This window comes from Lissotriton helveticus, chromosome 1_2 (assembly GCF_964261635.1).
Source record: "Lissotriton helveticus chromosome 1_2, aLisHel1.1, whole genome shotgun sequence".
NCBI lineage: Eukaryota > Metazoa > Chordata > Amphibia > Caudata > Salamandridae > Lissotriton > Lissotriton helveticus.
In genome coordinates, this window is record NC_136058.1 from 402,034,474 (window position 1) to 402,062,315 (window position 27,842).

Here is a 27,842-nt window from a genome sequence, read left to right on the forward strand (position 1 = left end):
TAAAAATCAACAATTTTTCTTTTCTTTTAGTCCACATTGTGCTAGCCTCCCACTGTGTATCCTGGTACATCATGCTGCTTTGCTATGTGTACAGAAGTGAACAATCACTGGAAACAAACACTTTTATAACTCTGCAAATACTGTTATCTGTTTTCCTTCTTTACTGCTAGTCCTGTCTTCTATCATCTGGCATTTCAATGTCCCACATAATTTGAATTTAATTTTTTTCCGTAATTCATTCCTCTCACAATAACTGCACTGTTCTGCTGTTGTCTTTGTCCTCAGATGGGTCAATATTATTTTTGATGTTCTTAAGTTCTTTTCAGAGTCTTTGTGTTCGGGGTCTTGAGCCCAAATATCCACGGACTCGATAATTCTCGTTTCGGTGCCTACTCGAATCACGGGTTCACACTCTGCAGCTCTGGGCATCAACTTGCTTAATCTCCACTACGGCCCCCCCGCAGCGGGATGCCTGGCTTTCACCTTGGGGATGCCCAGTACGGGTGTCTCACAGGGAAAAAGCCAGGACGGGTTCCCAAGGCAAGCGCCGAGATGCCTACGGGTAATCGAGCGCTATATAAGAACGCATAATAATAATAATAATAATTCGCTGATGTGTTTGGAGGTTTGATAAGTGACTAAAGCTCTTCCTACATTCACTGCCGTTGAATAGGTTTTCCCAAGTGTGTGTTTGCTGAGGATTTTGAAGGTGTGATAACTGACTAAAGCACTTTGCACATTCACAGCACTTGAATGGTTTTTCTCCTGTGTGTGTTCGCTGATGAATCCTTATTGCTGACGAGTCGCGAAAACTACTGTCACATTCACTACAATGATAGGGTTTTTCCCCTGTGTGTGTTCGCTGATGTGTTTGGAGGCTTGATAAGTGACTAAAGCTCTTCCCACATTCACAGCAGTTGAATGGTTTATCCCATGTGTGAGTTCTCTGATGAATCCTTAATGCTGAAGAGCCGTGAAAACTACTGTCAACTTCACTACAATGTTAGGGTTTTTCCCGTGTGTATTCGCTGATGATTTTGTAACACTGATAATTGACTAAAGCTCTTTAGACATTAATTGCACTTGAATGGTTCTCCTGCTTGAGTTAGCTGATGATACCTTAATGCTGAAGAGCTGCGAAAACTACTGTCACATTCACTACAATGATAGGGTTTTTTCCCCTGTGTGTGTTCGCTGATGATACCTTAATGCTGTAGAGCTGCGAAAACTACTGTCACATTCACTACAATGATAGGGTTTTTCCCCTGTGTGTGTTCGCTGATGACTTTGTAGATGTGACAATCGGCTAAAGCTCTTTGCACATTCACTGCACTTTAATGTTTCTTTTCCTGTGTGAGTTCGCTGATGATACCATAGTGCTGAAGAGCCATGAAAACTACTGTCACATTCACTACAATGATAGGGTTTCTCCCCTGTGTGTGTTCGCTGATGTGTTTGAAGGTTTGATAAGAGACTAAAACGCTTCCCACATTCACTGCAGTTGAAAGGTTTTTCCCCTGTGTGTGTTCGCTGATGTGTTTGTAGGTCTGATAATTGACTAAAGCTCTTGACACATTTATTGCACTTGAATGGTTTTTCTCCTGTGTGAGTTCGCTGGTGACGCCTTAATCCTGAAGAGCCGCAAAAACTACTGTCACATTCACTACAATGATAGGGTTTTTCCCCTGTGTGTGTTCGCTGATGTGTTTGGAGGTTTGATAAGTGATTAAAGCTCTTCCCACATTCACTGCAGTTGAATGGTTTCTCCCCTGTGTGTGTTCGCTCATGACCTTGTAGTACTGTTAATTTACTAAAGCTCTTTAGACATGCATTGCACTTGAATGGTTTTTCTCCTGTGTGAGTTCGCTCATGATACCTTAATGCTGAAGAGACGTGAAAACTACTGTCACATTCAGTACAATGATAGGGTTTTTCCCCTGTGTGTGTTCGCTGATGACTTTTTAGGTCTGATAACCGACCAAAGCACTTTGCACATTCACTGCACTTGAATGGTTTCTCCCCTGTGTGTGTTCGCTGATGACCTTGTAGTACTGATAATTTACTAAAGCTCTTTAGACATTCACTGCACTTGAATGGTTTTTCTCCTGTGTGAGTTCGCTGATGATACCTTAATGCTGAAGAGCTGTGAAAACTACTGTCACATTCACTACAATGAAAGGGTTTTTCCCCAGTGTGTGTTCGCTGATGACTTTTTAGGTCTGATAACCGACTAAAGCACTTTGCACATTCACTGCACTTGAATGGTTTTTCCCCTGTGTGTGTTTGCTGATGAATCCTTAATGTTGAGTAACGATTAAAAATGCTTTCACATTCATTGCAATGGTATGGTTTTTCCCCTGTGTGTGTTCGCTGATGTGTTTGTAGATTTTCTAATCGATTACAGCTCTTCCCACATTCACTGCACTGGTATGGTTTTTCCTCCGAGTGTGTTTGCTGATGTCTTTGTAGGTGATGTAACTGACTAAAGCTCTTGCCACATTCACTGCATTTAAATGGCTTTTCTCCTGTGTGTGTTCGCAGATGAATTTGTAGGTGTGATGACTTACTGAAGCACTTTGCACATTCACTGCACTTGAATTATTTTTCTCCTATGTGGTTAGACAGATGGCTTTGTAGGTGTGACGAGAAAGTAAAACACTTTGCATATTCACTGCACTTGAATGGTTTTTCCCTTGTGTGTGTTTGTTGATGTCTTCGTAGGTTTGATAATCGACTAAAGCTCTTCCCACATTCACTGCACTTGAATGGTTTTTCTCCTGTGTGTGTTCGGTGATGTCTTTGTAGGTGTGATAACTGACTAAAGCTCTTGGCACATTCACTGCACTTGAATGGTTTATCTCCTGTGTGCGTTCGCAGATGAATCCTTAATGCTGAAGAGTAACTAAAACTACGGTCACATTCACTACAATGATAGTGTTTTTCCCCCGTGTGTGTTCGCTGATGACTTTGTAGCTCTGATAATCGACTAAAGCTCTTCACACATTCACTGCATTTAAATGAATTTTCCCTTGTGTGTGTTTGATTATGTCTTTGAAGGTGTGATAACTGACTAAAGCACTTTACACATTCACTGCACTTGAATGGTTTTTGTCCTGTGCTCGTGTGCTGATGAAGCTTGAGTAGTGATGACAAACTAAAGCTCTTGCTGTATGTGTATGATTCTTCTTTCTTAGTTAGTGCCTGTGGGTCGGGTATAAATTGATCTACATCCCTTGACTGTAGTTCCTGATGGGCCAACATGGCTGATAAAGCACTTGTGATTTCTCACACACTTTAAATGTGTGCAGTATTTTGCACGTTTGATTTCTGTTTTAACAATAAAATACAATAGCCACCAAATATTTGCCACACTCCTAGTACGTAGTATGTGTCTTTGTAGGGGACTGTGCCTTTAGATTGGATTATGGCTGTGGACGCTTGCAGGTAAAGATGTATCTTCCTTCTGGCTGGTGCAAATTGGGACAGTCTGTTGTATTGTAGATAGAAGAGCTCCTCTTTCCTTTACCCGTCAGTTGTCTGGCTCCGCTCTGTTGTGCTTTTCGCTTGTTACTGTGGTTTGGCCAGAAAGAGTTTACAATTCACCTAGAGCACGGAATGAAGGCTTGTCTTCATTTTAGAAAATAGAGCACTGCGGTAATCACATCATACCGATACATTGATCAAAGTTAGTATTTGACACTTGTTTATTCAGGAGGTGGTTTGTTATTGTTGTTGCCTTAATTTTCCTAAGGTCATTTATTCGTCTTTTGGCGTGGAGGTGCACAGCTCAGACTCTTACAATCACTGAACTGCCCTTGATGCTTCATCCGGGATCTGTCAGTTTGTGTGCAGGTTCCTCTGTCGCCGACTGCGCTGATGTTTTCCTGAATACTGTAGCTCAATATTTCTGCTAATATTGAAGATTTACAGCATTCGCGTTATTATTGATGGTCAATTCATACATTCAAGGCTTGTTATCTGTAGGATGTAAAGATATTTAAAATTACTAAATTGAAACAAAATAGAATGAGAAATCATAATATTTATCTGGTTGTAAAAGACATTTCAGGGGAGATTTACCAAATCTCCACGCAATGTGGCGCAGGCCTCCCCCTGCGAGGCTGCACTGCATGACAGGGAGGGAGCAGGAGAGCACCATATTTTCAAAGATATGGCTCTCTCCTTCCCTTTCCCTTGCGCCGGCACTGATTACAGCAGCCCTGCGCCATGCACACACCTTAGCACCAGAGCGCTAGCGTGTGTGTGTGAGCCCAGCATAGGTTTTCTACAGGAAGGACACCCTTCCTGTACAAAATACTATGCCTAGACATGAGGGAAACCTTTTCCAACCTTGTATGCATGTTGCACAGTGCAGCACGCATGCAAAATTCAGAAAAGGAAGGAGAAATTAAAGCATTTCTCCTTCCAAGCGCCTAGTTTAAAAGGGCGCAGTTTTCTCACGCTAAACCCAATCTACTGTATTTGGTAAATTGAGTTTAGCGTGAGAAACAATGGGGCAGATTTATGTCAGACGCGGAAACGTGGCGCATCCCTGCAACCTATTTATAACGTGACGCATCTAGGCAGATGCGTCACGTTGTAAAGCCCTGCGCCACATGAAACCTGCGTCAGGTTTCATGTGGGCGTTCTGTCGCAGGTTGGGCGTTCCCTCGTAGGAAAGCCCCGTAAAACTGACGTAGTGAAATCTATAAGATTTCACTGAGTCAGTTTTACGACGCTGCTGGGTCAAATCCTTACGCCTGCTTGAAGCAGGCGTAAGGAGTGACGCACCACGTTATGTATGGGTGGCCTCTGTACATTGCAGGAGTTGCGTCGCACTTGCGACGCTACTCCAGCAATACGCCGCCCGTACACCACAAGATGCGTCACGCATCTGCCCTTCCTTGCACCATGGTGCGCCGCAATGTAAATGCGGCGCATCTGTGGTGCCGCAAGGAGGGAATTGCGTGACATCAGTTCTGGCGCATCCCTGCTGATTTGCAGAGATGCGCCAGAACTCATAAATCTGCCCCAATGGGTGGTTGCACGGGAACGCCCATGCCCCACCATTGGCAGGCCCCAAGGTGCAAAGTAACGCGAAGCAGTGCAATGCGGTGCTTCACATTACTTTTACGCTATTTGCTGGAAAGAAAATTAGGAAAAAAAGATTTTGCACTCTTTTGTGCCACTTTTGTGACGCAAACACGACGCAAAATCTTAGTAAATCGCCCCTTCTTCTTTACTGCCTTTGAACTTAGTAGGGAATATTTCATAATACACAAATATTTAACTAAAAGTTCTGGTGATCAGGTGACATCTTATTAATGTCTGAAAACTAGGTGATTTAACAGTGTTCACTGAGTAACTTAGCAAAGTAAGGGTGCTCGGAGCTCCCAAGTGCTTAAGGTTTTGCTTAAGATAGATGCATACGGTCAAGATTTAATTCAAACAACAATAGAGTTTAGAAAAAGAGATGGACCAGGCGGGGCTGCAAAATTTCCAGTAACTCTTTACGAAGCATACAACGAAAGTAACTCCATTCACACACTTCTCATTTCTTTCCTATTCACTTAAGATTATCTCAAATACCAACTCCTGTCTTTACCTTGCTGTTCATAGGTCACCTTTGACACTTTCAACAGCTCCCTTGGTTCAAGCATTTTTGGTTTCGTCTAACCTGGAAGAGTGGAACATTATTGTGGTTTGTCGGGGTTTCCTATCGCCATAACATCTGTCCATCTCCCTGAAACTAGTGCAGCTTACAGCGCCCGGTTCTGGTCCGGAAAGTCTGGATTTTCTGAGCTCCGTAGAACATTAAGACAGTTCTTCCGCATCTAACACATACTACAAGACTCCAAGAGTCCACGCTACAAGTGCTGCTGCAAGGTTTAATTAACCCACTGTATCTGTATCTGAACATCCCCTGGCAAATGCCAACTAGAGAATAAACATCCAGCCTGCACCAGCAGAGTGCAGAAAGCTTTTCAAGCTCCTCGAGGTACATGGACTTTCTCTGTCTGTCGTAACTGAAGATGTTAATCCTTGGTAACATCTATCGCCTTTGGACAATGTCCTCCATTTTGCTATCAGAATGTAACTCATCCTGCGCAGACACAAACCCTCAAGTCTGTATTGCATGAAGCTGGGTGGTTCTCACGCAAAAGAGGGCCCTCCACAAATTGCTGACATTTTCTTACACCCCCTGGACAGCCGTGGCAACACACAGACCACCCACACCCCCTCAGGGATCACCAGTCCATCTGCCAGGATCAAGACTCAGATCTTTCAACCTTCTCTGTTTCCGTCTTTGGAACAGCCTGTCTCTGAGATTCGTGGAAGCTCCACACTCAGTGAGCTCAGAGTTCCCTTGAAAAACCATCTCATGAGAGTGCAAGAAAAGAACATTAAGTGACACGCACTACACAGAAGTGTAAATATATCTACCATTATTGTTCCATGTACCATTGTCCTACTGCTGCTGTTTTGACATGGATGTTTTGCCGGCTATCACAGCAGCTTCTTCGTTTAAAACCTTACGCAATAGTTTGTTTTCCATCATACCTACTTACCTATGTACTGTTTCTGACCCTACAGCATCTCTGGCAGACATGTTGTGCTGTCTGTTGCCACATAAATAGGAAGTAGATTGTTACTGCAGGAAGTGTCCTTGCAGTCAGATGCACTTGATTGGGATAAAAGGTACCATGTTTGTTAGAAAAGCTGCAACTATTGGAATAATAACATACCAAAAGCCGCTGATACAGTGCAATAACACAGACCAGGTACTAGAAAAACGTGATGCAAACTATGCAATAACACAGGCCAGGCATTGCAAGAATATGACACAATCAGTGCAATAACACAGGCCAGGTACTAGGAAAACGGGACTCAAACAATGCAATATCACAGGCCAGGCATTAGGAGAATCCGACGCAAACAATGCAATAACACAGGCCAGGCACAAGGAGAATCTGATGCAAACAATATAATAACACAGGCCAGGCACTAGGAGATTCTGATGCAAACAATGCAGTAACACAAGCCAGGCACTAGGTGAATCCGAGGCAAACAATGCAATAACACAGGCCAGGCACTAGGAAAACGGAACGCAAACAATGCAATATCACAGGCCAGGCATTAGGAGAATCCGAGGCAAACAATGTAATAACACAAGCCAGGCACTAGGTGAATCTGATGCAAACAATGCAATAGCACAGGCCAGGCACTAGGGGAGCAAGCTATCTTATCACCAGCAAGGGACACCACAAGCTCTGCGCAGCACCCTGGTAGCAAAGGAGTCCCAGGGTCCACGTCGGAAACGCCGCTAGTGCCATCAGCCCATCCAGGCGCTCAACCTCAGTGTGAGGACTGCCTGCCCCAGCATCCCTTGATGTCACCGCGCTTATGGCGCTGCCTCTCCCCCCGCAACGCGGGACGCGCGCGGGCGAAGCCCGGGCCAAGGGCTGTCCCGTCCTTGCCCTCATTGCCAGGAAGAGGCAGGGCAGGGCTACCCCTCTTTCCACTGGCATTAGGCATCTTGCTTACTCAGATTCGCTGGACATTCAAGAACTGTTGTGGACTAGTCAAGGTACTGTTAACGCGGTTATCTCCCAGCATTGCCCAAACCACTCTCTTTGATTCTAAATAATTACGCTCTCTCTGCTGAGGGGTTTGTGGGGCCGGTATAAGGGTGGCCTGCGGGTTCTCATTGTCCACGGGGCCAAGAGGCCTGTTCATTGCTGATTGTATAGACAGGTTGCTTTAGACTTAACTTGCACTATAGAGGTAGCATGGGGAAAAGGAAAACTATGGAGGGCAGTGGGGGAGGGGCGGGAGGGATAGTAAAGGGAAAAAGGCTAGGAAGATACAGAAACATGCAGGGAGTAATTGTGTACTGGATAGGATAGACACCCGCATTAGCGAGTGCGATGACATATTAGTGACAGATACAAGCACCCATGTAGCAAATACTAAATCCCCACAACGCTCTACCCAACCAGCTAGTTTAAACAACCCTACTACGGCCCGCCAATTAGCTATTCCAGCTATGTTTCATAACCCACTAAAACAAGCGTTGTCATAGCCAATGGATCTCGCCTTTGGGACCTTATGTGTTTAGCCAGAACTTTTGGCTATGTTGTACAGCGTTGTGGCTGCTGTGAATTTTGTTGAAAAGTTATAATAAAAAGTGTTAAGCATTTTTGTTAAGTTTATACAAACGAAGACAACATTATATACAACTGAAAAACATGATAAAAAAGATTTTAACATAAAATTGTCTTCTAGTTTTTTTGTGCTTGCACTGCTGGCAACTTTTTCCTGCCTGTTCTCATGCTTGTTTGTTATAATTTTTTTGTTATGGGAAAGCGGGACATAAATAACGGGGGAGTGCAGGTTGGAAAACAGTAATTTAATTAGAACACGAGCAGCGGACGGACACTAGGGGAGAATCAACAGATGCCAGATTCCAAGGGCAGACTGACGGAATGATTAGGTGATGCACTGATACAAAATGGTGGTGGTGAATGATGACTAGTGCTCAGGTGGTGACAATCTATGGTGTGGATTGGAGGTACGTTGTGGATTGTGGTGTTGAAACATGTTGTTTGGTGTGTAATTAAGCAGTGTGTTTTGGAAATGTGGAGTTGAAATGTGTGGCCTGGAACTGTGGTGTTGAGTGAAATTATGCTTAGGAAAATTTTGTCATGGTGTGGAGTGCATTTATGTTGATTGGTGGTATGTGGTATAGAGTGCATTTATGTGGAGTGTATTTATGATGCACTGAGTACAGTGCAATTATATGGCGTGTAATTATCTGGCACTGAGTGGTATTATATGGAGTGTATTTATCTTGCATTGAGTAGAGTGTTATTATGTCGTGTAATTATGTGGCACTGAGTGGTATATGGAGTGTATTTATGTTGCATTGAGTAGAGTGTTATTATGTCGTGTAATTATGTGGCACTGAGTGGTATTATATGGAGTGTATTTATATTGCATTGAGTAGAGTGTTATTATGTGGTGTGTAATTATGTGGTACTGAGTGGTATGTGGAGTGTATTTATGTTGCATTGAGTAGTGTAATTATGGGCGTGTAATTATGTGGCACTGAGTGGTATTATGGGGAGTGTATGTTGTATTCAGTGGAGTGTCATTTTGTGGCATTAATTGGAGTGTATGTTGCATTGAGTGCGGTGTAATTATGTAGCATATAATTATGTGGCACTGAGTGGTATTGTTTGGAGGGCATGTTGCATTCAGTAGTGTAATTATGTGGTGTGTAATTATGTGGCACTGAGTGGTATTATTTGAAGCATATCTTGCACTGAGTGCAATTTAATGTGTAGCATATAAGTATGTGGCACTGTGTGGTATTATGTGGAGTGTATTAATGTTGAATTGAGTAGAGTATAAATATGAGGCGTGTTATTATGGCACTGAGTGGTATTATGTGGAGTGTATTTATGTTGCATAGAGTAGAGTGTAATTATGTGGCGTGTAATTATGTGGCACTGAGTGGTATTATGGGGAGTGTATGTTTTATTCAGTAGAGTAATTATGTGGCACAGAGTGGTATTATTTGGAGTGTATGTTGCATTGAGTGCAGTGAAATGATGTATCAAATAATTATGTGGCACTGTGTGGTATTATGTGGAGTGTATTTATGTTGCATTGAGTGGAGTGTAAGTATGTTGTGCGTAATTAAGTGGCACTGAGTGGTATTATTTGGAGTGTATGTTGCATTGAGTGTAGTGTTATTATGTAGCATATAATTATGTGGCACTGAGTGGTATTGTGTGGAGTGTATGTTGCATTCAGTAGAGTGTGATTTTGTGGTGTGTAATTATGTGGCACTGAGTGGTATTTGGAGTGTATGTTGCATCGAGTGCAGTGTAATTATGTAGCATATACTTATGTGGCACTGAGTGGTATTATTTGGAGTGTATGTTGCATTGAGTGCAGTGTAATTATGTATCAAATAATTATGTGGCACTGTGTGGTATTGTGTGGAGTGTATTTATGTTGCATTGAGTGGAGTGTAAGTATTTTGTGCGTAATTAAGTGGCACTGAGTGGTATTATTTGGAGTGTATGTTGCATTGAGTGAAGTGTTATTATGTAGCATATAATTATGTGGCACTGAGTGGTATTGTGTGGAGTGTATGTTGCATTCAGTAGAGTGTGATTATGTGGTGTGTAATTATGTGGCACTGAGTGGTATTTGGAGTGTATGTTGCGTTTAGTGCAATGTAATTATGTAGCATATAATTATGTGGCACTGATTGGTATTGTGTGGAGTGTATGTTTTATTCAGTAGAGTGTAATTATGTGGTGTGTAATTATGTGGCATGTAATCATGTGGCACTAAGTGCTATTATTTGGAGTGTATGTTGCATTTAGTGCAGTGTAAATATGTAGCATATAATTATGTGGTAACTATCGTGATACCCCAAAGCGGACTCCATCTATGCATGCACCCAGCATCTGGGGACAACACCCTTAATTCTGCTCGAGTTTAGCATAGTGCAGAACACAAGTCACCTTAAAAAATAACGCTACATCACAATGCAATAACAATAGACTTCTGTTCTGTACGCTGAACCCAGACACCCCTCCGATCACTCATGGACTTTCCTTTACCTTTGCCCGTGTATAGTGCTCAGCTGCCTTTAGGGTAGGTTTGCGCTCTACAGATACCACATATGTACATAAATATTGAACCAAAGCCAATCAGGGAGGTTCAGTGCTAAATATGTCAGACAATGAGTGCACTTCACTTGTGCGAGCATTGTGCGCAGCCTCTCGTCGGGTGGATGGGGTGACCAATTCTCTGTGTTGTTGGGTTTATTTCATTTACTGAACTGACTGTGTTCTTACAGAATACTAACTCTGGTGTGTGACTCCTTCTGCGGCACAGTGACTGAATCGAATCATTTGACTCGATTTACAGTGAATTAAAACCAAATGCGTCTAATTAGTAAACGTGAGAACTAGAGAGAGGGGGGGCTTAGTTCGAATAAAGGACAAGAGATGGGAAGAGATAATAGAACATTATAAGGAACACAGAAGAGCAGGTTTAAAGAACAGGGTGGAAGAAAGGGTGAAACCGGGGTAAGAGAGATCGCCCCTTGAGCATCAGTTTCAGGAGCAAACTCAGAACTTTTAGAAGCTGCAGCGTCCCGCGAGTGGTGCGCGCACTCGTGTGAAATCTGACGCAAAACAGATGGCACACTGCGCGCCGCTGCTCGTAACCGCAAGCCGTAGGCCTTTTCACACGCTTCCAGAGCGATTCCAAGATGTCGTTTTCCTAGAGCAGCGCCTGCGCACATGGTTTCAAAGGTCAGCGCACATCCACTTGGTCATGGTTGACAGGGTACCAGTGGATAGTTTAAAAACCAACAGCGTCAGTCCCAAAACCGGGAGTGCTCCAGTAAGATAACTCCTACATTTATTCCCCTTTGCACATCACTGTTTGATACTTTAATTTAAGTAGGGAACAACATGAGATATCCTTGAACATAATGGTGCATATTACTTTGAAGATCAAACAAGCTGTGAAGGCGTGCTTGAAGCAACTTTTTTATGTCACACTCTACTGACTTTGAAAATAGTGAATAAGAAACACCGTAAGTCAAACTCTAGGACGAAAACAAAGGGTGTGACTGGCACCAGAATTTTAGCTAAAAAGAGAAAGGAATAAAGCACATTGGCTGCCACCAGGGCCTGATCTCATTCCATGCTCTTGGCTTATGGGCAACATCAGAGGAAGAAGCTCCCAAAATACTTGATGGCCTAATGATGCCCGGACAATCACTTCCAAGTTTGTCAATCCAGCAAGCAGGACAGGAGGAAAGGGCAAGCAAAAATGACCCTCCACCAGCCAAAGTGATAAGGGCAAATTAGTAAAAGAATGATTGGCCACCAGAGGATGAACGACAACTCACTGTCCTGCCCCATTTCCATTCACAGAGGGCTGCGGATAGCCTCTTCCACATCAGCACTTCAGACACTGTCCTGTTGTGTTTGTTTTCTTACGAAACTCTGGCTCAGGTTGCCCTTTTAGTGAATTACATTTCAAAAGGTTCAGCTATTTATTTAGCACGCTATAAAAAACCACTAATAAAGTAAAAATCGGTATCAACCAAATACTCCCTTACAATGTATCCCTACACTTCAAATATACAATTTTAATGGATTTAAAGTACAGAAAAGTGAAAGTTGTAGATGTTTGAAGTGTGGCACTTTCCTTTTTAGGTCTCAATTACCAGACATTGCTGTTGCGAGTCTATTGCGAGTGTGCGCGTGCGCTGGTGTGAAAATTGACACAAAACAGATGGCACACTGCACGTCGCCGCTCGTGCCCGCAATCCGTAGGCTTTTTCTCACGCCCAAGCGTGTGAAAAGTCCACAGCAATTCCAAAAGGTAAGTTTTCCTAGAGCAGCGCATGGGCTGCTCTAGGCTTAGGGGGCCCAGACATAGGCGGTGAGGGAAACCTAGATGCTGGAAGTGATTGCCAATCCTCAAATAAGTCATCTAGGAGTGACCTACAGAAGACAGGGTCGGAAATCCCGTACACTAATAGGTTTCTACCACTGGTGGAGTTGCTGGAGGAGGACACCGAAACGGGGCCTAGGTCTCACCCCCCTCATCAAACACAGAATTCCGAGACATGTATCCTAGAACCAGATTGTAGATCTACCAATGTTCCCCAAGAAATACTTAGCCTCATTAATACTCTCAGACTAGAGGTCGAGGATATGAGATCCATGCTTGAGGGTCTTACTTCCCTGGTAAATCAGCTATTGAATAAGGAGCCTTCCTGTCCCTCTCGCCCTGTACCCACTGACTCTACATCTCATCAGGTGGTTTATCCAGAGTAGGAGATACCCACTGTAGATAAGGCTCCCAAGTTGGCATTTTTTTGCAAGCTAGCCCCCGCAGGCATACCACGTATAGTGGTTCCAGCACCCTCCAGGACCGAGTAATTAGCTTTGTAATTCACGAAGACATCTCAAGGGCTTCCAGACTTACCTCCCGAACCCAATCACTAGATTGTATTGAGCTTACACTGAGTGAGGTTGATGTTGCGGAAAATCTTCTTTCCCTGGAATATCGTACTTGTCCCCAGAAGGTTCCTCGATCCAATTCAGACGGTTCTTACCAAGCAGTGCGTGCCACCAAACACTGGAAAATATACTGCCTGGGTTTAGAGGCTTTTCCTCTCTTGAGGCTAATGATTGACTGCTTTGTAATACCCAGAACAAACTAGATGGTCTTTTTGCTCCCCATACGATTAAAGAATCCCCCGCTTACCCTTAGCTGGTACTCAACTTCCTTGTCTTCATCCAGGAAGGGAGGCTACTGCCTCTCGGGAAGAACCCTCCTTACCTTTAGGAGTATCGGGCCCAAATGATGTACTTATTGATGTTACAAGCGGACAGCGGCTACATTCACCTGCTACCCATGGGACATCCATGTTATCCTGGAATGTAGCAGGATTGAAGACGAAGACCGTCTCCCCTGATTGGTTCGCCTTTATTGATCAGTTTGATGCCTGTTGTTTTCAAGAAACCTGGGCAATAGACCCCCTATACTGCTTAGGTTACTTAAATGTCTATACCCCTGCAACATGTGGGGGTAAGGGTCGACCCTCAGGGGGATTGGTAATCTGGGTACGCCAAGCTGGCGGTTTTAATATGGAGGTCCTTGAAACACAGAGTAATGATATCGGTGCGATCAGGTTGAAGTGGGGCCAATAAGGGGTTGTGGACGTTTCTAACGTTTATGCCAGGGGCTCAAACGGGAAGAAGTCGGACGTTATAGCGGTTTTGGACGACTTATTAGATCTACACTCCTGTGATTCAAACATTCTGATCGCGGGAGATTTTATTGTGACTATTGAGCCCCTCACTCTTGAACATTGTTGTAGGAAGGTGTCATCTGACTGCATGGTTGCCCCCACTTCCTGGTGTTTTGCTGGTTTTCGACTTAGTTTGGCTGGGATCCTGCTATTCAGGACCCCAGCCTATCTGCTTTCTCCCTAATATGGATTCCATGTACAATAGGTACACTCCAGTTTGGTTACTGGGGTACCCTTGTGAGTCCCTAGTATATGGTACAATAGGTACTAAGGGCATAGGTACCCCAGAGGCCTACCAGGGGCTGCAGCATGCATTATGCCACCCCTGGGAAGCCTCCCAAAATTACACCACAGGACTGGTGGCGCAGCCTGGGTAAGGTGGTGCATGCACCACCTTACCCAGGCTGCGTAGATATAGGTTACCTATATCTACCTAAAATCACTTCACATAGAGACCTATCAGTCACTCCTATGGCAGGCCTTATCAATCCTGAAGGCAGGGTGCTTGATTTCATGTGAGAGGGTGCCTATGCATGAGCAGAGACCCTCTGTAGCCTCAGAACCTATTCTCTGGGGCTGTTCTGTGATGCAGCCTGACCATATACTGTTAAGTGAATTATATCCTCGCTGTAAATGCTAACTTTGGGATGGCTGCACGGAAACATGATGTGTTTGGTGTCAAACACTTTGGTATCCTACCCCCCCCGCCAGTCATGGCAGCGGGGGTAGAATTCCACCCTTTTAGACGGAGAGACATGTACACACCGGTCTACCCGATAACCAGTTTGAAGAGCCCTGGCATCACAAAATGGATGCTGCAGCCACAGACACAAGTCTGGCCTCCTGCAGCTGACCGAAATTCCGGCAGGGGAGGCCTGGATAATAGGTTTCCTGTCACAGGGAGGTGTAGCCACCTCCCAGACAGGCCTTAGGGAATTAGGGCTTGGTGGGTGCACTCCAGGATTGCTTTGAAGTCTGCACTGGGGGCACATTTGGTGTCCCTGTGCATAGTCCAGTTCAAACCGGTTGCACGGGGCTACGAGCCCCTGCTCTGGCAAGAAACTGGACAAAGGAAATGGGTGTAGCGACCCCTCTTACCAAACCCTCCCTTAGGTGGGTCACTAGAGTTAGTCCAACCCCTTTCTTATGTATAAGTAAGGAACCCCTGGCAACAGGACTTTAGATATCCCTGGACGAAACTCTGCAACTGAATCCTGGAACTTCAACACTCTACTCAAGACTAGAGGACTGAAGAAATCCCTCTTGGGGTCAAGGAGTGACTCCCCTGCTTGGCAGGCACCAACGAAGCATTTGCCGGTCTGCATCTCCGAAGCTCCCGACGGACTCCGAAGTATCTGCAGCCCAGGAAGAGGATTTCCAGACTTCTCAGAGGTTGACCCGAGTCCCCAGCAAAGCTGAGACCTGCAACCCTCATGAGTGACGTGGATCCGGAACGCCTAGACACCGTGCACATTTGCAAGTGCATTGACTTCTCGACATCTCTTGAAGTCGTGCTTTAGGTTACTTGTAGCCCTAGCCCCGAGCACCATCTGCACTGAAGATTGTGGGCCCACATTCCATGAGTGTTCCGTGGGCCCGATTCTTGCATTTCCACTCGAGGCTCCTTTGCGATCCCTAGTCCGTTGACTGGTGGGTCCCTGTGAAGTCAACTCTGATTTTCCTTAGGCTTCTCTGATTGCTTTAGAAGTGCCCTGACTCCCCACCAAGTGGTGAGTCCCTTGGACCTTGCTGGCCCGCACCGAAGTATCTTTCTCCTTTCTGCGTGGGTTGCTGTTGCCACGGCTTGTTGGGTCCAATCCGGACAACGATACCGCAGCACTCGACATCCTTCATGGGACATCACAAATCTAGCTCTTGGTTGTCGTTGACGCTACCTGGTCCTTGTGGCTGAAGAGTCAAGCTTCACCTCCTTCACCTGAAATCACCCAACATCGGTGGGTATCTGCCTATCTTGCCCCTGGTCACTTCAGGTTCTTCTCATCTTCGATCCAGGCTTGGATCACTGCGGACACTTTCCACTTCGACTGCAGTAGCACTTTGCAGCAGATCGCCATTGGAAACAGCGACGATTCCCGACACCTAAAGATACCTATGCACCCGGCTTCCCTGGGTGAGGTAACTCAAGTACTCCATTGCTCCTGTGGGTGTTGGCTCTAGAACCCCTTAAGTCTAAAGGGGTTTGCTCAAAGTCCTCCTCTAAGTGTCCCTTTTCTTTAAATTTCCAACCGTGACATTCCCCATTGAAGTTAACGGCGATCCGTGGCTGTGTTCAGACACTGCACGTGTCCCCTGTGGGTCCCCTGCGTCACTACCTTGGGTGGTTCCTGGTGGCCCCAGCACTTCTACAGGCTCTAGGACTTGTGTCTATCAAAAGTTGTGGTTCTTATACCACTTTATTGATATATGGTTTGGTACGCCCCTAGGGCTCAACATATATTGTGTTAATTTACTTTGTGCTATTAAGTTTTCTGTATGTACTTTTGCCTCTAGCCTCATAAAGAGACTAGAGGGATGTGTTTAGAATAAATACATATATTTTATATATATCCCTTGTGTGGTTCTCCTTTCATTTGGTCATTCACGAGATTATCGACTGGTAAAACAAGCTGCTTCACATTCCTCCAAGACTTAGCCTGAAGGCTGCTCTCCATAGCTACCACAAGGATAGCTTTCAATAAAGGTTGTCTGTAACCTATCATCAATAAGGGTCGTTTGGACTGGTGCAAGGTACAAGAATAGTGGACAGAATATGCCAGGCCAACTTCTCACATATTAATTCAAGTCTTGCTAAAGCAGGCACGACAAAGTGCACAGCATTGGCGCCCTTCTTCTTTGTATTTGCAGCAGCGTGCCATGCGCCCTTCCACTTTAATAATGCGTGTCGCTTATTTGAAATGCAGTCCACACAGCACTCGTGGGACGCCGCTTGTTTGTATTTGCATCGCCATGCAGGATTTCTCTTTGGGAGGGGCTGCCGCCCCGCTTAGCATGCGTGTCCTGCAAGTGCTGTGTGGGGCGGCGGCTGTTCTTGAAGTGGGAGTGTGCAGGGCCCGCTGCAAATGCAAACAAGCAGGCACCATTGCCCAATTAATGGATAACTTATCCTACGCCTTCGTCAGGACCTTAAGTATTGCTACTGCTCTCCGTCGGTACCTCTGGCGGTTTCAAAAGCCGCCTGGGGCTGTTGGAACCATCAGAGGTACCGACGGAGAGAGTGGTGCCTCCTATGTCCTGATCCGTGACCAGGTGATGCGAGGTCTTGTCCTCTCAAAAGACGGGAAATTGTTATTTACAGAGGAACTGTTATCCTTATTTACAGGTAAAGAGGTTGTATCAGTTCCAACTCTTTACACATGTTATATATTGTGTATTTATAACACTCACTTGCAGTAGCAATACTTAAGGTCCTGACGAAGGCATAGGACAAGTTATCCATTAACTGCTGAAACATGTCGACCCTTCACATCTAGAAAGTCATTTGTTTAATACTGTAGTTTTGCACTGTTTTTATGTCTTGATCTCTGAGAAGCGCGAATAAATAATGTTGCTTCCCATTGGTCAATTTTAACTCACATCACATACACACTACTGCACTGCATTCACGATTCCCACATAATCGAGTACTCGCATCTAGAGGTCCAAATACAGTCAGATGCGTTCACCCAGTACTTCATTATCGGTTGACATGACTAAGCATGGGCGGATTTTGCGGATCCACGATTCACGAATTTGCGGATTCACGGATCGTGGATCCGCAAAATCCGCTGATTTTGCGGATCGGCGGATTTGGGGGCGGGGCTTCCTCGAGTGTGTGGGCGGGGCCAAACGGACGGGGCTTCCATGCGAGCGCACATGCCTCTTGTGTGTATAAAAGGTCAGAGACCGATCAGAGCAGCAGATTAAGAGACAGAAGCTCCTGGTCACAGGAACAGCACGGGGATAGCGCTCGTGAAAGTCAAAGATGCAAATGCCTCTGGCCTGCATCACAGCGGATTTTCGATGGTATATTATACTATATTTGGGAAGAAGGCACCCTAAAAGGTCAGAGACCGATCAGAGCAGCACGGGGATAGCGCTTGTGAAAGTCAAAGATGCAAATGCCTCTGGCCTGCATCACAGCGGATTTTCGATGGTATATTTGGGAAGAAGGCACACCTGCCCAGCCTCCACAACGCTCACGATTGTTTTTGGGCTGATGAATGAGTCACTGAATTTAAGCTTCAACTAGGGAACATGCTTTATTGATATCTGCAAGTGTTTCCTGTTGAGGTTTATTTTTTGTGCCAGGACCGTCGTGCCAGAATGAACCCTGCCCATCATATTTATTCAAGAAGACACCACCGTTTGACACCACCGTTTTTCCCCAACAAAAGTTCAAAGCCTAATTTACGATGGCGCCGGCAAGCTGCCAGCGCCATCCTGAAAAAGTTACTTAATTAGCTTCAACAGGAAGCTCCAACTGATAAAATAAAGCAGGCGCTCGAGCCCCTGCTTTATCTTATCTATTAGAGCTTCCTGTTGAAGCTAATTAAGTAACTATTTGAGGATGGCGCTGGCAGCTTGCCGGCGCCATCGTAAATTAGGCTTTGAACTTTTGACCGCGGAATCCGCCGCTCGCGGATTGCGGATTTTCGGTAAATTCGCGAGAGTTCGTGGACCGCGAATTTACCGAAAATCCGCAAAATCCGCGATCGGAGCGGATTTTGCGCTCATGCTTAGACATGACCATACTGTATAGACGAACATAGCCCAGGCGTGTTCTCTAATTCCATATTCCACCATATTAATTCACCACTAATCCTTTATGGGTTCCAGAGTAGCGTGCTCCTGTCCATCAAAGCGTTTCAACACCTCATCAGGCTTACAAGCGCTATATAAATGCAAACCTTTTTTCCTTTTTTACCTCTCCCCAACCCTTCTCAATCCAAATAACTGACTAACATATCCACCACTCAAATTACTTCATATTTTACCATACTAATTTTCAACACTAATCCTTTATGGGTTCCTGAGTAGCCTGCTACTCGCCAGAAAAGCGCTTTAACACCCCATCAGGGGTAACAGGCACTATATGAATGCACCCCTTTTTTTCCCTTCTAGGATATCGACTCCTGAGGCGGAAGCCGGGAGAGACATTTATGATTTTAAAATTGTTATTTTCTTTTGTTTTACCTGCATGTTTGATGCTTTCTGGGCACTTTCAATTAAAATTTCATCTGGCTAAACTCCGTGCAGCAGATGTAAGCGCTGCCACGGGTAGGGATTTCTCAGTCATCGCCGCCATCACTCCCACAGGCCACGCCCACTGACGTGAGGCCACGCCCCTTTTACCTACTTAAAGCCGCGCTGAGTGCAAGCCCGTGCTTGAGGATATCGACTCCTGAGGCGGAAGCCGGGAGAGACATTTATAATTTTAAAAATTGTTATTTTCTTTTGTTTTACCTGCATGTTTGATGCTTTCTGGGCACTTTAAATTAAAATTTCATCTGGCTAAACTCCGTGCAGCAGATGTAAGCGCTGCCACGGGTAGGGATTTCTCAGTCATCGCCGCCATCACTCCCACAGGCCACGCCCACTGACGTGAGGCCACGCCTACCTCCTCACCCTATAAAAAAAATTGCATATTTCGGACGAGCGCAGCGGGCGCGCCTAAGGCAAGCCCGTCTGCGCCCGTCCGCGGCCGAATGGGGCAAGGGGCACAGCACTATGCCCATTTTGTTTCTTATCTTCCTGAAACTCTGTGCGCATACCAAGGCCCTTGGGACCTCAACCAGGTAGCACTGGGTCACATCATGGACGCTGGGATCCTAAACCCCCATTCCTATTCTCCAACCTCTTCTAACCGGCTGCCAGCAGTCCATCCTCTGACCTGCCCTCAAATCACTGATACATCTACCATCTCTGCCTTTTTATTAAACACTCGGTCGGCTGTCAAACACCACCTCGACCTGTTTACTGTCCTCGACACTCAGAAACCCAACCTACTATTTCTCACGGAAACCTGGTTCTGCCAGGACTCCCTGCCCGATTTGCTTGCGGCCCTGCCATCGTTCTACTATGCCCTTCGAGCAGACTGACCCTCTGGCAAAGCAGGGTGGGGAGTGGCTCTAATTATCCGTTCTGACCTACACTTCCAAGTCTTACCCTCCCCTACAATCCCAGCAGTGGACCATCTAGTTGTACGCTCCAACTCTTTCCAGACCCCCATTACGTGTGTCTTGATGTATCGCCCTCCCAAATACATGCAGCACTTTCTACCAGCTTTCCAAGACCTGCTAGCTACATTAGCTGTGAACAACTCGGCGGTCCTGGTACTCGGTAATTTTAATTTCTGGCCAACCGACCCTGCTGAAGATGCCCCCTCCAGAGATTTTACGGAATCTCTCCAGAGCTTGAACTTTATATCTCACATTCACACCCCTACCCATGTCCAGGGTCATACCTTGGACCAAGTTTGGTCCCTTAATATCCCCCTCCTTGATCCCACTGTGACCCCCTGCCGTGGTCCGACCACCATTGGATATCCTTCTCCCTGAATTTAAGTCTGTCCACAAAACCCTCATTGCCCAAAAACACTTGGGCTCGCAACTGGAGCAAAGTTGACATCCCATCACTCTGCTCCTCCTTATTAACCACTTGTCCGGCCATAGAGGACCAAGCCACACTGTCTCAAGCTGAAACTCTAAACAAATGGCTGTCCAATGCTTGCGATCAAGTGGCCCCTCTGAGACGTATTGGGATTAGACGTGCTCATGACGTCAATAAATGATTCAGCCCTGAACTTAAGGGAAAAAAAACCTGCGGTACGCCGTGCAGAACGCGCTTGGAGACGCACCTACTGTACCGCCTCAAAATCATTGTACCCCTCCATCCAGGCTGAGTACAAGAAAGCCATCCTAGTAGCTAAAACCAGCTATTTTTCAAATAAAATCTTACGGGCAGAGAACCAACCAAGAGAAATCTTCGCCACAGTCTCCGATTTGGCCTCTTCCGATAGGACCACCTCCAAGCAGGTACCCTCCCAGTCCTAGTGCGACTCGTTGAACAACTTTTTTACCAATAAAATTGCAGATATTAAGGCTAACATTCCCTCTCCTTCCTCACATTTTGTCAACCCCGACTCGCCACCCAATACCTACCAACTTGATCAAATAGCCCCCCTGTCTAGAGAAACCTTTGTGTCTTTACTCCCTTGCGTCAAATCTGGCTCTCCTGCGGACATCTGCCCAGCTTACATCCTGCGCAACATTTTCCTTACCTGCCCTCTCCCAGCCCTTACCTTCCTCAATGACACCCTTAAGTCAGGAATTGTTCCCCCTTGCCACAAATCCGCCACTATCATCCCAATTCTAAAAAAAACGGGCGCAGATCCAACAACGCTAGCTAACTATCGGCCCATTTCCCTCCTCCCCTACCTGGCCAAGGTCTTCAAACGCTATGTCACCAAAGCCCTCAGCTCTTTCATCGAGAACAGCGGATATCTCGCCTCTTGCCAAGCAGGGTTCCGCCCTCTCTACCCCACCGAAAAAGTGGTGGTCTCGGTTTTCGACACGCTTAGAGAGGGGCTAGACGCTAACCTCCCACAGGCACTGGTTCTTCTTGACTTGTCGGCCGCCTTCGACACGGTGGACCACACCATCCTCCTTTACCGTGTCGAGGCGGCTGGCATTGGAGGCTCAGCCCTAGCCTGGCTCGGCTCATTTCTAAGCGACCGGGCACAGGCAGTCCATCTGGCAAATTTTTCTTCCCAAGCCCGCAAAGGGCAGTGTGGTGTCCCTCAGGGATCTTCTCTTTCTCCTCTTCTTTTTAATTTGTATATCTTCCTGCTTATTTCGGCCTTACAAAGGATGGAAGTCACGGTGTTTAATTACGCCGATGACCTCCAGCTCATCTTCAACCTCTCGAACTCTTCTGATTCTATCCATAACTTTCAGTCGGTGATGGTCTTTATCAGGGATTGGATGAGCTTTAACCATCTTAAGCTCAACCCTGATAAGACCGAACTTCTTCTCACTGGCGGCAAACTTAACCCTTGGTCTCCTATCTTTTGGCCCCCCTCCTTTGGTTCCCCCCCTTCTCCTTCTCTCTCTGTTAGGACACTGGGAATAACCCTCAACCAACAACTCACTCTACACTCTCAGATTAGCACGGTGGTTTCCTCTTGTTTTTATACTTTGCGCACTATCCGGAAAATCTCACGTTTTTTTTCCTTCTCTGCTCTTAAATTGATCCTGATGGCTATGGTCCTTTCCCGTCTCGACTACGGGAACGTCCTGTATAATGGTGCTCCTGCGTATGCCATCCGACGGCTCCAATTGGTGCAAAACCAAGCTGCCCGCTTAGCCTTTGGCCTACCTAAATCTAACCATACCACTCCCCTCCTAAGATCCCTTCACTGGCTCCCTATTAGACAAAGGGCCCTCTTCAAGATAGGATGCATCACCTTCCAGGCTCTCGCAGGAACAGCCCCTGAGTTCATCAACTCCAAAATCAAACCTTACACCCCCAGTAGACAGCTGAGCTCCTCCTCTCTGTCCCTCTTGGTGGTACCCAGAAAATCATTAAGAGCAGAATGGGAGGTTCCAATTTCTCCGTCCTCGCTCCACAATTTTAGAACTCTCTTCCTCTCGCTATGAGATCTGAAACCTCCTATCTGGAGTTCCGTAGCACTCTGAAAACCTTTCTGTTTTCACAGGCTTTTAAAACCTAAATTATCTCCCCATCCAACCCAGGAACCGTCCTCCTCAATAGCGCCATGAAACCGCCTGGTGTATGCGCGCTCAACAAATACCTTTAAATTCAAATTCAAATTCAAATTATCCCTCCGCTATCCTTCACACTCCAAATAACTGATTAATATCCACCACTCAAATTACTTTCATGTTTCACCATACTAATTCACCACTAATCCTTTATGGGTTTCCGGAATAGCATGCTACCCGCCAAAAAAAGCGCTTCAACACCCCCATCAGGGGTTAGAAGCGCTATATAAATACAAACCTTCTTTCCTCTTCTATCCTTCTGCTATCCTTCCGAATCCAAATAACTGACTAACATATCCACCACTTAAAAGTTACTTGCATGTTTTACTATACTAATTTAACACTAATCCTCACTAGATCCCGGAGTAGCTTGCTACTCACTGAAAAAGCGCTTTGACGCCTCATCAAGGGTAGTAAGCGCTATACAAATGCAATTACAATAAAATACAATACAATATTGTGATTTTATTGCAGATGCTGATGAGCAATGGGGGATCTTAAAGTTAGAACTGCCACCAATTAAAAAATGGTCTGACATGGCAATCCAAATCAATGCCACTTATCAAGAGAAGGGACCACGGGCGGCGAATGTCAGATCCACACCCGATAAGCATGGAGCAAATACTTTCAACAATGGCAGTTGTGCTAGTCGCATAGACTACTTATTAATCAATCTGCGACTGTGGCATCACTTAAGGGATATGGTAGTAAGAGAGTGGCCAGAGAGTGACCACAACCCCCTGTGTGCAACTCTTGGTTTGTTACCACAACGGGAACACACGCGATCAGAGAGTAATTTGCTCACAAGGATGTGGTTCCATCAAACGACATGAGACGCCTAAAATGGGCAAATATACTCAAGCACCCCGAAGCTTTAGCTTCAATATCCCTAGACGTTGAAGGGGCGATTTCAGAGTTGGATGTATGCATGCTAAACTCAGCTGCTCCTGACCCGGTGATCGGTACCCATGTTAGCTTTTTTGCCAAGCTACGCACTTATTTCATTGGATGCCATAAGGCCAAGGGAGTCTATCCTAGGAAAGGCCCACAGTGGCTCAATATGGAATGTAAAGAGGTGCGTAGACAACTAGGAGCTGCAATTAAAGAGTGAAATCCCAGTGCTGTACGGCAACTAAGGTATAATTACCGAAGAGAACAAGTTAAGGCAAAAAAATCCTGGGATGAGAATAGATGTCAGGAACTCAAATTAGAATGCGTAAACAAAAATCCCAAACAGTTTTGGAACATAGCTAAGTGGGACAGGGGTGGTCTGCCAACCCAGACGCAAAACCACGTTTCACAGGAGCATTGGGTCACTCACTTTAAGCCTCAATATGCACGTAGCTCAGGGGAAGGGACGGAAGAGAAGCCCCCGTGCCGGTACTACACAGGCACAGTTTTTGAAGATGCTGAAGTTAGTCTGGCCCTGGGGGCAGTAACAGAAGGTAAAGCACCGGGCCCAGATGGCATTCTGCCGGACATATTTCTGTATGAAAAATCTAAATGGTGCCACTACAACGCGATGGTGGCTAACGCAATTGCGCAGGGTGCCCCAGTTACTGATTCGTGGAAAGGGGCGGAGATTATACCCGTTTTTAAAAAGGGGGATAAATCCCTGCCAGGCAACTACGGGCTTATCAGCCTGAGAGACTCACTCTAAAAGATAATTCTGCATCTAGTTTTGAACAAACTGAAGGATTGGGTGGGAGAGACAGATAGCTTATCTCCTCTACAGGCAGGCTTTATGGTGTGTACTAGTACCATTGATCAGGTATTTCGTTTTATTATGCTCTACTGGAAGACTGTGGTCTTGCACAAGGGTGGCCTTTATGCTGCCTTTGTGGATCTTAAATCGGCTGCATGCTGAGGTGCAACAGATGGCAAGAACAAGAAGGTTGGGCTTGGATGTGTCTCAGAGTAATTACCAGTGGCAGAGATGAACTCAAACGTTCCACCCATCATTTTCCGTATTCATAAATATGCCAGGTGTGCCCAGATGTGGGTCCTGTGCTCGCTGCAATGCTGGAATCAAGCCGCACCCTACAGTCAGGACCCAGATGTGGGTCTTGTGCTCGCTGCACCGCTGGAATGAAGCCGCACCCTACAGTCAGGACCCAGATGTGGGTTCAGTGTTCGCTGCACCACTGGAATCAAGCCGCACCATACAGTCAAGGCCGAGATAGGCTGAAACCGGTCTTGGGTTGGTTGAGTTCCGGTTCAGAAAGGATCTGGATTGGCTCTTCAGGCTGGACTGCTTCTATTGGAAGGAGTCTAAAGCTGATTTGCATATGGTGCTTCCTGTTTGAGGTGGCATTGTGTGCCAACAACCAATTGATCTCCCTCTTCTGCTTGGCCTGGGGAGGACCTGGACGTAAGCCGGAGTCTATTGAGGATGAGGATGTGATAAGTGCCTGGTAAGGACCAGGACATGAGCCAGGGGCTTGTGAGGCTCAGGATGTGAGCCAGGGCATTGTGAGGACCAGGACGTGAGCCAGGGCCTTGTGTGGACCAGAACGTGAGCCAGGGCCTTGTGAGGACCAGGACGTGAGCCAGGGCCTTGTGAGGACCAGGACATGAGCCAGGGGCTTGTGAGGACCAGGACATGAGCCAGGGGCTTGTGAGGACCAGGACGTGAGCCGGGGACCTGTGAGGACCAGAACATGAGCTGGGCCTTGTGAGGACCAGGACGTGAGCCAGGGCCTTGTGAGGACCAGAACATGAGCTGGGCCTTGTGAGGACCAGGACGTGAGCCAGGGCCTTGTGAGGACCAGGACGTGAGCCTGGGCCTTGTGAGGACCAGAACATGAGCTGGGCCTTGTGAGGATCAGGACGTGAGCCAGGGCCTTGTGAGGACCAGAACATGAGCTGGGCCTTGTGAGGACCAGGACGTGAGCCAGGGCCTTGTGAGGACCAGGACATGAGCCAGAGCCTTGTGAGGACCAGGACGTGAGCCAGGGCCTTGTGAGGACCAGGACGTGAGCCTGGGCCTTGTGAGGACCAGAACATGAGCTGGGCCTTGTGAGGACCAGGACGTGAGCCAGGGCCTTGTGAGGACCAGGACGTGAGCCAGGGCCTGGTGAGGACCAGGACGTGAGCATGGGTCTAGTGAGGACCAGGACGTGAATCTGGGCCTTGTGAGGCCCAGGACGTGAGCCGGGTCCTGGTGGGGACCAGAACGTGAGCTCGGGCCTTGTGAAGACGAGGACGTGAGCTCGGGCCTTGCGAGGACCAGGACGTGAGCTGGGGCCTTGTGAGGACCAGGACGTGAGCCGGAGCCTGGTGGACCAGTACGTGAGCCAGGGCCTTGTGAGGACCAGGACATGACCTGGGGCCTGGTGGACCAGCTCGTGAGCCGGGCCTGGTGGACCAGGACGTGAACCAGGGCCTTGTGAGGACCAGGACTTGAGCCGGGCCTGGTGGACCAGGACGTGAGCCGGGGCCTTGTGAGGACCAGGATGTGAGTCGGGCCTTGTGAAGACCAGGACGTGAGCTCTGGCCTTGTGAGGACCAGGACGCGAGCCAGGGCCTGGTGAGGACCAGGACTTGAGCCGGGCCTGGTGGACCAGGACGTGAGCTGGGGCCTTGTGAGGACCAGGAAGTGAGCCAGGGCCTGGTGAGGACCAGGACGTGAGCTGGGGGCCTTGTGAGGACCAGGACTTGAGCCGGGCCTGGTGGACCAGGTCGTGCGCCGGGCCTGGTGGACCAGGACATGACCTGGGGCCTGGTGGACCAGGGCCTTGTGAGGATCAGGATGTGAACCGTGGCCTGGTGAGGACCTGTTATGTTCCATATAGGTACCCATATATAGGTCTGGGTAATATCCTATACTTTCACCTTTTAGGATTGAACCTTTACCTAGTTCAAGTCCTGGGTGCAGCAGGAGGGTTTTTCCCTGAACAATAGCCTCCTATAACTTCATCAATGGACTCATACAGTATGAATGAATATTCATGAGGGTTCTTGGAAACCAGGTAGAAGCTACACCACCTGCATAATATCTATGTACAAGGTTCATCCCCTACGTCATGCTCAAATCCAAAAATGGCTAATACAAGGGACAAGGGACAAAGAAACACCAGATAATTTCTGTATAAATACAGCACATCTTACTGAGTTAAGAGAGAGGAGATCAGGTCTTCCATGCCGACACACTAACGTGAGACGCTGAAGTTCCTGCATGCAGACACTCCAGCTCGCAGTGGTCTGAACATCCCTTGCGGGTTGTGCATTTCGAGACCAGAACGGGGGTCCCACAGTCTCTCAATTCAGGTAATGGGGTTTCACTTATCCTAGGAGGATTCTTGGCTTAACACCTACATACATGCTTGGTACACGTAGGTACATCTAGCTAGGATTACATCGTAGGAGTACGCATTTTACTGTAATGTATTTTATATGCTGGCATGCATTCATTATTTTAGCAGAATGGTAGAAATCTATCATCCTTTTACGTTTCTAGCGCTTCTAGTTATGTATATCCTCTACTGTCTATTGATTGTCTCAGCACATGTATTTTACACTAGAATAACGACTGTTCATAAAATACATATTGAAAACATCCCAACCGTTTATTCTGTGTATCTATCTGAGAAGATCAGAGTTGTCATGTTTGATAGTTGCCAGAAACTCTTCCCTCCTTGGTAAGAGGAGTTTCCATTGGCACTGTGAGCTAGCTGGTATACACGCCAACATACCAGATAGAGGTGTCCAGAATCAGTCTGACACCAATCCTATAGTCTATGTTGTCTAAACGCACAGAACCCATGTGACAAGCCAGGACAGGCATCTATGCCTACACGCCTGGACAGACCTCCCCTCCTCTGCACCCCTGGACAGGCCTCTCCTCCTCTGCACCGCTGGACAGGCCTCACCTCCTCTGCACCCCTGGACAGGCCTCTCCTCCTCTGCACCCCTGGACAGGCCTCACCTCCTCCTCACGCCTCTGGACAGGCCTCTCCTCCTCTGCACCACTGGACAGGCGTCTCCTCCTCTGCACCCCTGGACAGGCCTCTCCTCCTCAAGCCTCTGGACAGGCCTCACCTCCTCTGCCCCCTGGACAGGCCTCGCCTCCTCTGCACCCCTGGACAGGCCTCGCCTCCTCTACACCCCTGGACAGGCCTCTCCTCCTCTGCACCCCTGGACAGGCCTCGCCTCCTCTGCACCACTGGACAGGCCTCACCTCCTCTGCAACCTCTGGG

General features: G+C 46.9%; 1 protein-coding gene across 1 annotated transcript in view; it reads right to left on the minus strand.

The window, feature by feature from the left end:
* The window catches only part of LOC144806445 (uncharacterized), a 224,137-nt gene that overhangs the window by 44,039 nt on the left and 152,256 nt on the right, over positions 1–27,842 (minus strand). The window contains exons 3-6 of the mRNA XM_078672811.1: positions 11,785–11,792; positions 2,712–2,994; positions 2,228–2,375; positions 1,409–2,143 (exon numbers count right to left, since the gene is read on the minus strand). Coding sequence (XP_078528937.1) covers positions 1,409–2,143; positions 2,228–2,375; positions 2,712–2,994; positions 11,785–11,792 — 1,174 coding nt within the window. The remainder of the gene's footprint in view (positions 1–1,408; positions 2,144–2,227; positions 2,376–2,711; positions 2,995–11,784; positions 11,793–27,842) is intronic.